Source organism: Pimephales promelas, chromosome 24, assembly GCF_988280905.1.
Source record: "Pimephales promelas chromosome 24, fPimPro1.hap1.1, whole genome shotgun sequence".
NCBI classification, from domain to species: Eukaryota; Metazoa; Chordata; class Actinopteri; order Cypriniformes; family Leuciscidae; genus Pimephales; species Pimephales promelas.
The window spans coordinates 1,230,252-1,242,519 of NC_142792.1; the positions used below are offsets into that span (position 1 = coordinate 1,230,252).

At 40.7% G+C, this 12,268-nt stretch overlaps 1 protein-coding gene across 2 annotated transcripts in view; it reads right to left on the reverse strand.

Annotated features, from left to right (window-relative positions):
- Positions 1-1,352: 1,352 nt before the first annotated feature.
- etv6 (ETS variant transcription factor 6) overlaps positions 1,353-12,268 on the reverse strand; it is a 48,256-nt gene continuing 37,340 nt past the window's right edge. For both annotated transcript variants that reach the window (XM_039660560.2, XM_039660559.2), the window contains exons 8-9: positions 2,038-2,138; positions 1,353-1,783 (exon numbers count right to left, since the gene is read on the reverse strand). In XM_039660560.2, coding sequence (XP_039516494.2) covers positions 1,681-1,783; positions 2,038-2,138 — 204 coding nt within the window. In that variant the 3' untranslated portion in view covers positions 1,353-1,680. The remainder of the gene's footprint in view (positions 1,784-2,037; positions 2,139-12,268) is intronic.

A 12,268-nucleotide genomic window follows, 5' to 3' on the forward strand; every position in this document is an offset into this window, starting at 1 on the left:
CATTCACTCACTCTCCCTCTTACATTCTAATACCACAGAACTCTCATCTCAGTTGACAGAGAACGTTCTGTCAAGGTTCTCGAAGTTGAAAAACGTTCTTTTGATAGCATTAAAAGAACGTTATCCTGTCTTTAATAACGTTCTCTTACGTTAGCTCAAAATTTTTATAATGTATCTTTCATGGAACGTTTTTTTATATAAAACCTTTTAGTTTGACGGGTTTTTTTTTTGGAAATGTTTGCTACTTGTTTCAGAACGTTTATTCAAAAGTAACGAAAAGGAGGTCAAAAGTAGATTCAAAAGTCTATAATGTTTGGAGACTAATACAATGGAATGTTCCGTTATAACGTTCTCACATAACCAAGAAAAAGCGTTTTTAAAACATTTCAAAAACTGTTAACATTCAGAACGTGTTCATAACTCACCGTTCTGGCAGTTATAGTCCCAAACATGAAAACACTCTATAATACATGAATAAGGCAATCTTCATCATGGCATTATAATCACTGAACCCCGATAGCAGCGCAGTATTTTCTGTAATGATTATTTAAATAGTCGCGAGTGTGTTTATGATCAGCAGCGCGGGATGTTTGAATCGTGTAACGCGTGCGCGCCCGTGTGACGCCATCATGCGGTCGCTTCCGGTACTGCATGTCGACGCTGTCTGGAAACTTTAATTTAAAACAATTAAACATTAAATATAAAAAAATAAATGTAAAAAAAAAAAAATTATGTTGAAAAATGTAATATCTTAAACTAATTATTTTAATTGAATTTCTTCTAATTATTTTCTTTTATTTAAAAAAACTATAATTTAAATCACCAATTCCTTTCATTTTCATCAAAGATAACACAGGAAGTGCTTTCCTCCTCAACTCTCTGTATAAACAAATAATTAACCGTCTTAACCCTCTTTAGGTTTATTCACAATGTTCTTTAGTTTAATGAATTTTAAAGGGAAATATTGTTGTCATCATGAGACTTCATATATATATATATATATATATATATATATATATATGTATGAAGAGTTCAGATGCAAAAGCCTCTAAATGCCATTTGAAATTTTCTTCTTTAATGATGATTTTTATCAAACTTGTATATTTAAGTTCAGTAATTTCACTTAAATAACAATTAATAGGTAAATATCATTGCCATTTAAGTGAAATCACTGAACTTAAATATACAAGCTTGATAAAAATGATCATTCTAGAAGAAAATTTCAAATGGCACTTAGAGGCTTTTGCATCTGAACTCTTCATATATATATATATATATATATATATATAAATTATATATAATCCCCCAGCATAATACAAGTACAGAAAACAAACTCCATAAATATACACCTGTGTCACTCAGTAAAATTTATTGTAGAGTAGAATTGAATCACATTTTCACCAGCATTCTATTAATCCCACGTTTATACGAATGGCAACAGGTCTTCGTACAAGATTCTTACCAAAGAGAATTAAAAAGCTTCTAGATCTGATTTAAGAAAGAGGAGCTTCGCTCGGCATTAGAGTGATTGTCACGTGGAGCTGAAGTTGAAGAACAAGACTAGAAAACCGAGAAGACCAGGTCTGGAACGAGCCAAGAGCAGTGTGTGTGTGTGTGTGTGTGTGATGTCACACAGAGTTCAGAGGTCACACGCAGCAAGGCATCATGGGATTGAGGAGTTCAGCACTCCTCCTTCACATAGATCTGTTCATCCGTGTCTGAGTCCAGATGCTCCAGACGCTCCGACTGACCGCTCATGATCTCATCCGGCGTCTTCATGAACCTGGCGGACACACACACTCTTATTCAGCATTAATATTTAAAACACACACACACACACACACATACAGGTGAAGCTTCAGCGCAGGAGCAAACACATTATAGGCACATCTCAAACACACACACACACACACACACACACACACACACACACACACACACACACACCTGAACAGCAGTCTCTCTCTCTCTCTCTCTCTCTCACACACACACATACACACACACATGAACAACAGTCTCTCTCACACACACAAACACCTGAACAGCAGTCTCTGTCCCGGCTCCTTGCGGATGATGTTGAGTTTATAGTAGTGTCTCAGTGCTCGCGACATCTTCTCATACGTCATATTGGTCCTGTTCTGTGACACACACACAAACACAAACCAAAATAAAATATTTATACAATATTTAATAACATGTATTCTTATATAGACTTTTTTTCATTTTTGATCAATCAATTAATCAATTCAATCTAATGCAAAGTACTGAATATCAATGATACTGGTTTTGATATAACATTCATTACAGTCTTTCCTAATTTCCTTGAATATTCCACTATTTTATTCATATTCATGAGTTTTTTTAAATCACCAATTTCATTTCTATTTTAATATTTTAAAAATATTCTATTTTTATATTTATTTTAATAAAAAAATATTGAAGTTACATTAAAATGTTATTATTTACTAATTAATAAACAACAATGCAAAAGATTAAAAAAATAATCACCTTGTGCCATTTCTATTTAAATTTGTCATTTTTTAAAAAAACATAATTAAATTAAAAAATATTACATAATTTTTTTAATTAAATATAAAAAACTGCAAATTGTAATACTTACTATAGTTTTTAACGTTTTATTAAACTGTTTATTTGAACGTATTATAATTATTTTATATTAATTTATTATAATAATTTCTTCTTTAAAATAATTTTATTTTAAATAATTTTCTTATCTTATTACTGTAAATCAAATTCCTTATTTCATTTTTATCATTTCAATTTTAATATAATTTAATTTTAAACATGATTAAAAACTATTATTAAATAATAACACTTTTATATTTAATTAATAAATATTACTATTAACTCTTTCCCCGCCAGCGTTTTAAAAAAAAGTTGCCAGCCACCGCCAGGGTTTTTGACGATTTTCGCTAAATTTGAATGCCCCCGCTGAATATTTTCTTCCATGAATATATGAAGATGATATATATAAAAATAAAGATCTGAGCCTCTGCTTTTAGGCAAAAAAAAACGTTTTTATTTTATCTTCATCTGTTCTTTTTTTATTGCCTCTTGAACAGAGGTAGGTTTTGTCAAAAACACAACATTTTGGACAAAAAACTGAGAAAAAGGTATTTTTATCAAACAAGTGCATTTAAAAGCAGAATACATTCAGATGTTGTTTCCTTCATATATAAAACTTTCCAAAATAAATTAAAAACATAAAATAAATGTAAAATATATCAAATTTCCCAGGATGTAAGGGAAATGTAACTTTTGCAATAAAACTTCTGCCTCTCTGTGTTCTACCTGTGAATAATGAATTGGAATTACAACTAGAATGTACATTTCCAGAGGAAAATGTGAAGTGGTGCTTGCAGTGGCAAAAAGCTCGCTCGGTTGCTAGAGTGTTGTACAGAATTGCATATGAGACAACAACCATGTCTGTACGATGTTCTGGTGCTGAGATGTGGCTTATTCATGTGTTTGTAGGGTTACTAGGGTACCCTATATGGTTGCTATGGTGTGATTATACAGTTTATGAGTTAATATTTAAAGACTAGTTGACAGTCTGAGTCAAAAAAGGCAAAATCCATGTTTCTTCTATTTTCTGGAGCTGAGATATGGCTTGAATATGTTGTTTTATGGTTGCTAGGCTGCCCTAAGTGGTTGCTAGGGCGTGAATATGAAGTTACTATGTCACTACTTGTTGGCTGCATGATAGGCCGAGTCAAATGAGCCCAACCCCAAGTCTCTATGACCTTCTGGTCAAAAGATATGATCTCACAAATTTGGTGCCAATGTTAAGTCTATGGGAGATTTTTCGGCCGATTTATCGCCCGCCAGACAAGCATCGCACACCCGATCACTTAGAAAAGTCATAGCACACCTCTCCTAAACGAGCCGGTCGATTTGACACCTCATTCATGTGTCTTTGACAAAAAATGCGGGAGGAGTAGCGTGCCAAAGTTTTGTCTTGGAGAATAGTATTCACAACACTAGAATGTACATTTCCAGAGGAAAATGTGAAGTGGTGCTTGCAGTGGCAAAACTCACCACCCGGTTGCTAGGGTGTGGTACAGGATTGCATACGAGCCAACAATCATGTGTGTACGATGTTCTGGGGCTGAGATATGGCTTATTCGTGTGTTTGTGTGGTTACTAGGGTACCCTACATGGTTGCTATGGTGTGCTTATACAGTTTATAAGATGATATTTAAAGACTAGTTGACAGTCTGAGTCAAAAAAAGGCAAAATCCATGTTTCTTCTATTTTCTGGAGCTGAGATACGTCTTGAATATGTTGTTTTATGGTTGCTAGGCTGCCCTAAGTGGTTGCTAGGGCATGAATATGAAGTTATTATGTCACTAATTGTTAGCTGCATGATAGGCCGAGTCAAAAGAGCCCAACCCCAAGTTTCTACGACCTTCTGGTCAAAAGATATGATCTCACAAATTTGGTGCCAATGTTAAGTCTATGGGACTTTTTTCGGCCGATTTATCGCCCGCCAGACGAACATCGTACAACCGATCGCTTAGAAAAGTCATAGCACACCTCTCCTAAATGAGCCGGTCGATTTGACACCTCATTCATGGGTCTACGACAAAAAATACGGGAGGAGTAGCGTGCCAAAGTTTTGTCTTGGAGAATAGTATTCACAACACTAGAATGTACATTTCCAGAGGAAAATGTGAAGTGGTGCTTGCAGTGGCAAAAAGCTCGCTCGGTTGCTAGAGTGTTGTACAGAATTGCATATGAGACAACAACCATGTCTGTACGATGTTCTGGTGCTGAGATGTGGCTTATTCATGTGTTTGTAGGGTTACTAGGGTACCCTATATGGTTGCTATGGTGTGATTATACAGTTTATGAGTTAATATTTAAAGACTAGTTGACAGTCTGAGTCAAAAAAGGCAAAATCCATGTTTCTTCTATTTTCTGGAGCTGAGATATGGCTTGAATATGTTGTTTTATGGTTGCTAGGCTGCCCTAAGTGGTTGCTAGGGCGTGAATATGAAGTTACTATGTCACTACTTGTTGGCTGCATGATAGGCCGAGTCAAATGAGCCCAACCCCAAGTCTCTATGACCTTCTGGTCAAAAGATATGATCTCACAAATTTGGTGCCAATGTTAAGTCTATGGGAGATTTTTCGGCCGATTTATCGCCCGCCAGACAAGCATCGCACACCCGATCACTTAGAAAAGTCATAGCACACCTCTCCTAAACGAGCCGGTCGATTTGACACCTCATTCATGTGTCTTTGACAAAAAATGCGGGAGGAGTAGCGTGCCAAAGTTTTGTCTTGGAGAATAGTATTCACAACACTAGAATGTACATTTCCAGAGGAAAATGTGAAGTGGTGCTTGCAGTGGCAAAACTCACCACCCGGTTGCTAGGGTGTGGTACAGGATTGCATACGAGCCAACAATCATGTGTGTACGATGTTCTGGGGCTGAGATATGGCTTATTCGTGTGTTTGTGTGGTTACTAGGGTACCCTACATGGTTGCTATGGTGTGCTTATACAGTTTATAAGATGATATTTAAAGACTAGTTGACAGTCTGAGTCAAAAAAAGGCAAAATCCATGTTTCTTCTATTTTCTGGAGCTGAGATACGTCTTGAATATGTTGTTTTATGGTTGCTAGGCTGCCCTAAGTGGTTGCTAGGGCATGAATATGAAGTTATTATGTCACTAATTGTTAGCTGCATGATAGGCCGAGTCAAAAGAGCCCAACCCCAAGTTTCTACGACCTTCTGGTCAAAAGATATGATCTCACAAATTTGGTGCCAATGTTAAGTCTATGGGACTTTTTTCGGCCGATTTATCGCCCGCCAGACGAACATCGTACAACCGATCGCTTAGAAAAGTCATAGCACACCTCTCCTAAATGAGCCGGTCGATTTGACACCTCATTCATGGGTCTACGACAAAAAATACGGGAGGAGTAGCGTGCCAAAGTTTTGTCTTGGAGAATAGTATTCACAACACTAGAATGTACATTTCCAGAGGAAAATGTGAAGTGGTGCTTGCAGTGGCAAAAAGCTCGCTCGGTTGCTAGGGTGTTCTGGGTGGTTGCTAGGGTGTTCTGGCTGGTTGCTAGGGTGTTGCTAGGTGGTTGCTAGGGTGTTCTGTGTGGTTGCTAGGGTGTTGCTAGGCGGTTGCTAGGGTGTTCTGGGTGGTTGCTATGGTGTTGCTAGGTGGTTGCTAGGGTGTTCTGGGTGGTTGCTAGGGTGTTGCTAGGTGGTTGCTAGGGTGTTCTGGGTGGTTGCTAGGTGGTTGCTAGGGTGTTTTGGGTGGTTGCTAGGGTGTTGCTAGGCGGTTGCTAGGGTGTTCTGGGTGGTTGCTAGGGTGTTGCTAGGCAGTTGCTAGGGTGTTCTGAGTGGTTGCTAGGGTGTTGCTAGGTGGTTGCTAGGGTGTTCTGGGTGGTTGCTAGGGTGTTATGGGTGGTTGCTATGGTGTTGATGGGCGGTTGCTAGGGTATTTTGGGTGGTTGCTAGGGTGTTCTTGGTGGTTGCTATGGTGTTGATGGGCGGTTGCTAGGGTATTCTGGGTGGTTGCTAGGGTGTTGCTAGCGTGTTCTGGGTGGTTGCTAGGTTGTTGCTAGGAGGTTGGTAGTTGTCACAGATGGTTACTATGAAGTTTGTAGCATTTTCTTGGCATGATTTAGCACTTAGCTAATCAATATTAGCATGTAGCTATTCTCTGCTAGCATGTGTAGCATGTAGCAAGTCATGTTTGCTAGCATGAGTAAAAAGAGCCAACCCCCATCTCTATACGATGTTTTGATGCAGAGATGTAGGTCTTACAAAATGGTTGCTAGGGTACTCTGTTTGGTTGCTAGGGAGTGGCTTGGCAGCTGCCAATCATGAAGCTCCAAAGTCAATGTGAATGTATGAACCAACCTCCATCTCTATACGATGTTTTGATGCAGAGATAAAGTCTTGCAAAATGGTTGCTAGGGTACTCTGTTTGGTTGCTAGGGAGTGGCTTGGTAGCTGCCAATCATGAAACTCCAAAGGCTGCTTGTCAGTATGAATGATATAAACCAACTCCCATGCCTCTATGACATTCAGAATGGAAGATATCCCTCTTTGGATTTTGGTTGCTAAGGTGCTCGATAATGGTTGCTAGGGCATGGCCAGAAATTGTTGAGGTGATTCATGATTGGCTGTTTGCTGGCCCAAGTCAAACGAGCCCACCCTCATGTTTCTATGACACTTATATCCTGAGATATCCATTTGATCTCTTTCAATGGAAGTCTATGGGAGTTGTTACTAAGGTGCTCTAAATGGTTGCTAGGGCGTGTCTTAATAGCTTCACAATGATCCTGAGAGACTGATTGGTAATCTGAGTAAAATGAGCCCGCCCCCTTGTCTCTATGACACTCTGATCCAGAGCTATGTTCAATACAAAATCCCTATGCAATTTACCATAGTAGGAAAAACACATGCATTTGATGGGACGTCCTTCACCATAGTAAGTCAATGGGGAAACTTTGGGCAGCTCCTGCCCCCCAGGGGTGCAACTTTTACCCCTTTGTGTGGTATGTTCTTAAAGAGCCTGCCAGCCTCTTCAAATGTGGCAAATCTCACGTTTGTCCGATATCCTTGTTTGGAGCTACGAGTCGTCAAAGTTTGTCTCAATGTTAAGTCTATGGGATTTTTTGGAAATTTGTTCGCCCCTGGGTCGAACACCGTACCCCCGATCTCTGATAAAAGTGATAGGACACTTCTCTTCAATAGGCCGCACGATTTGATGCCTCATTCATGGGTCTGTGACAAAAACTGTGGACGTAGGAGTGCTCCAAACTTTTTCCTGGAATAGTAAAATGCTATACTAGAAATTTTTCAATGGGAAAAATTTGGGGAGCTCCTGCCCCCAAGGGGTGCAACTTTTACCCCATTGTGAGGTATTTTCTTACAGAGCCTGTCAGCCTCTTCAAATGTGGTAAATTGCAGGTTTCTGCGAAATCCTCGCTCAGAGCTATGACTCGTCAAATTTTTTCGCAATGTTAAGTCTATGGGAATTTTGGCAAAATTTTGGGCAGCTCCTGCCCCCCAGGGGTGCAACTTTTACCCCATTGTGAGGTATTTTCTTAAAGAGCCTGTCAGCCTCTTCAAATGTGGTAAATTGCTGGTTTCTGCGAAATCCGTGCTCAGAGCTATGACTCGTCAAATTTTTTCGCAATGTTAAGTCTATGGGATTTTTTTGGGCCGTTTTTCGGCTCTGGGGCGACCATCGTACCTCCGATCGCTTAGAAAAGTCATAGCACACCTCTCCTAAATGAGCCGGTCGATTTGACGCCTCACCCATGGGTCTGTGACAAAAGCTGCGGGAGGAGTAGCGAACCAAAAAGTGGCCAGAATAATAAGAAGAAGAAGAATAATAAAGTACATTTCCAGAGGAAAATGTGAAGTGGTGCTTGCAGTGGCAAAACTCACCACCCGGTTGCTAGGGTGTTATGGCTGGTTGCTATGGTGTTCTGGGTGGTTGCTAGGGTATTATTGTTGGTTGCTAAGTTGTTCTGGGTGTTGCTAGGTGGTTGCTATGTGGTTGCTAGGGTATTCTGGGTGGTTGCTAGGGTGTTGCTAGGTGGTTGCTAGGGTGTTCTGGGTGGTTGCTAGGGTGTTTTGGGTGGTTGCTAGGGTGTTGCTAGGCGGTTGCTAGGGTGTTCTGGGTGGTTGCTAGGGTGTTGCTAGGCAGTTGCTAGGGTGTTCTGAGTGGTTGCTAGGGTGTTGCTAGGTGGTTGCTAGGGTGTTCTGGGTGGTTGCTAGGGTGTTATGGGTGGTTGCTATGGTGTTGATGGGCGGTTGCTAGGGTATTCTGGGTGGTTGCTAGAGTGTTCTTGGTGGTTGCTAGGGTGTTCTGGGTGGTTGCTATGGTGATGTTAGGCGGTTGCTAGGCTATTCTGGGTGGTTGCTAGCGTGTTCTGGGTGGTTGCTAGGTAGTTGCTAGGAGGTTGGTAGTTGTCACAGATGGTTACTATGAAATTTGTAGCATTTTCTTGGCATGATTTAGCACTTAGCTAATCAATATTAGCATGTAGCTATTTTCTGCTAGCATGTGTAGCATGTAGCAAGTCATGTTTGCTAGCATGAGTAAAAAGAGCCAACCCCCATCTCTATACGATGTTTTGATGCAGAGATGTAGGTCTTACAAAATGGTTGCTAGGGTACTCTGTTTGGTTGCTAGGGACTGGCTTGGCAGCTGCCAATCATGAAGCTCCAAAGTCAATGTGAATGTATAAACCAACCCCCATCTCTATACGATGTTTTAATGCAGAGATAAAGTCTTGCAAAATGGTTGCTAGGGTACTCTGTTTGGTTGCTAGGGAGTGGCTTAGCAGCTGCCAATCATGAAGCTCCAAAGTCAATGTGAATGTATAAACCAACCCCCATCTCTATACGATGTTTTGATGCAGAGATATAGGTTGTGCAAAATGGTTGCTAGGGTACTCTGTTTGGTTGCTAGGGAGTGGCTTGGCAGCTGCCAATCATGAAACTCCACAGGATGCTTGTCAGTATGAATGATATAAACCAACTCCCATGCCTCTATGACATTCAGAATGGAAGATATCCCTCTTTGGATTTTGGTTGCTAAGGTGCTCTACAATGGTTGCTAGGGCGTTGCCAGTAAGTGTTGAGGTGATTCAGGATTGGCTGTTTGCTGGCCCAAGTCAAACGAGCCCACCCTCATGTTTCTATGACACTTATATTCTGAGATATCCCTTTGATCTATTTCAATGGAAGTCTATGGGAGTTGTTGCTAATGTGCTCTAAATGGTTGCTAGGGCGTGGCTTAATAGCTTCATAATGATCCTGAGAGACTGATTGGTCGTCTGAGTAAAATGAGCCCGCCCCCTTGTCTCTATGACACTGTGATCCAGAGCTATGTTCAATACAAAATCCCTATGCAATTTACCATAGGAAGAAAAACATGCATTTGATGGGACGTCCTTCACCATAGTAAGTCAATGGGGAAACTTTGGGCAGCTCCTGCCCCCCAGGGGTGCAACTTTTACCCCATTGTGTGGTATGTTCTTAAAGAGCCTGCCAGCCTCTTTAAATGTGGAAAATCTCACATTTGTCCGAAATCCTTGTTTGGAGCTACGAGTCGTCAAAGTTTGTCTCAATGTTAAGTCTATGGGATTTTTTGGAAATTTGTTCGCCCCTGGGTCGAACACCGTACCCCCAATCTCTGATAAAAGTGATAGGACTCTTCTCTTCAATAGGCCGCACGATTTGATGCCTCATTCATGGGTCTGTGACAAAAACTGTGGACGTAGGAGTGCTCCAAACTTTTTCCTGGAATAGTAAAATGCTATACTAGAAAATTTTCAATGGGAAAAATTTGGGGAGCTCCTGCCCCCAAGGGGTGCAACTTTTACCCCATTGTGAGGTATTTTCTTAAAGAACCTGTCACCCTCTTCAAATGTGGTAAATCACAGGTTTCTGCGAAATCCGATCTCAGAGCTATGACTCGTCAAAGTTTGTCGTAATGTTAAGTCTATGGGATTTTTTTTGGCCGTTTTTCGGCCCTGAGGCGACCATCGTACCCCCGATCGCTTAGAAAAGTCATAGCACACCTCTCCTAAATGAGCCGGTCGATTTGACACCTCACCCATGGGTCTGTGACAAAATCTGCGGGAGGAGTAGCGAACCAAAAAGTGGCCAGAATAATAATAAGAAGAAGAAGAATAATAAATAACATGGGGGTCAATGGGGAAAATTTGGGCAGCTCCTGCCCCCCAGGGGTGCAACTTTTACCCCATTGTGAGGTATGTTCTTACAGAGCCTGTCAGCCTCTTCAAATGTGGTAAATCGCAGGCTTCTGTGAAATCCTCACTCGGAGCTATGAGTCGTCAAAGTTTGTCGCAATGTTAAGTCTATGGGATTTTTGGGAAATTTGTTCGCCCTTCGGGCGAACATCGTACCCCCGATCGCTTAGAAAAGTCATAGCACACCATTCCCGAATATTCCGCACGATTTGAGACCTCATTCATGGGTGTGTGACAAAAACTGCGGGAGGAGTAGCGCGTCAAACTTTTGGGCCGACTCAAAAAACACAATAGTAATAGTGTTGCCTTGCTTTCAGCAAGCACCACTAACTAGAATGTACATTTCCAGAGGAAAATGTGAAGTGGTGCTTGCAGTGGCAAAACTCACCACCCGGTTGCTAGAGTGTGGTACATGATTGCATACGAGACACCAAACATGTCTGTACAATGTTTGTGTGATGAAAAATGGCTTATTCAGCGGAGAAATGGCTTATTCATGTGTTCAGGTGGTTACTAGGGTACTCTATATGGTTGCTATGGTGTGATTATACAGTGTATGAGATTATATTTAAACACTAGTTGACAGTCTAAGTCAAAAAAGGCAAAATCGATGTTTCTTCTATTTTCTGAAGCTGAGAAATGACTTGAATATGTTGATTTATGGTTGCTAGGCTGCCCTAAGTGGTTGCTAGGGCGTAAATATGAAGTTATTATGTCTCTACTTGTTGGCTGCATGATAGGCCCAGTAAAATGAGCCCAACCCCATGTCTCTATGACCTTCTGTTCAAAAGATATGATCTCACCAATTTTGTGCCAATGTTAAGTCTATGGGACTTTTTCTGTCCGATTTATCGCCCGCCAGACGAACATCGTACAACCGATCGCTTAGAAAAGTCATAGCACACCTCTCCTCAATGACCGGGTCGATTTGACACCACATTCATGGATCTACGACAATAAATGCGGGAGGAGTAGCGTGCCAAAGTTTTGTCTTGGAGAATAGTATTCACAACACTAGAATGTACATTTCCAGAGGAAAATGTGAAGTGGTGCTTGCAGTGGCAAAAAGCTCGCTCGGTTGCTAGAGTGTGGCACATTTTTGCATACGAGACACCAAACACGTCTGTACGATGTTTTTGTGATGATATATGGCTTATTAAGCTGAGATATGGCTTATTCATGTGTTCAGGTGGTTACTAGGGTACTCTATATGGTTGCTATGGTGTGTTTATACAGTGTATGAGATTATATTTAAAGACTAGTTGACAGTCTGAGTCAAAAAAGGCAAACTCCATGTTTCTTCTATTTTCTGGAGCTGAGATATGGCTTGAATATGTTGTTTTATGGTTGCTAGGCTGCCCTAAGTGGTTACTAGGGCGTGAATATGAAGTTAGTATGTCACTACTTGTTGGCTGCATGATAGGCCGAGTGAAAAGAGCCCAACCCCAAGTCTCTATGACCTTCTGGTCAAAAGATATGATCTC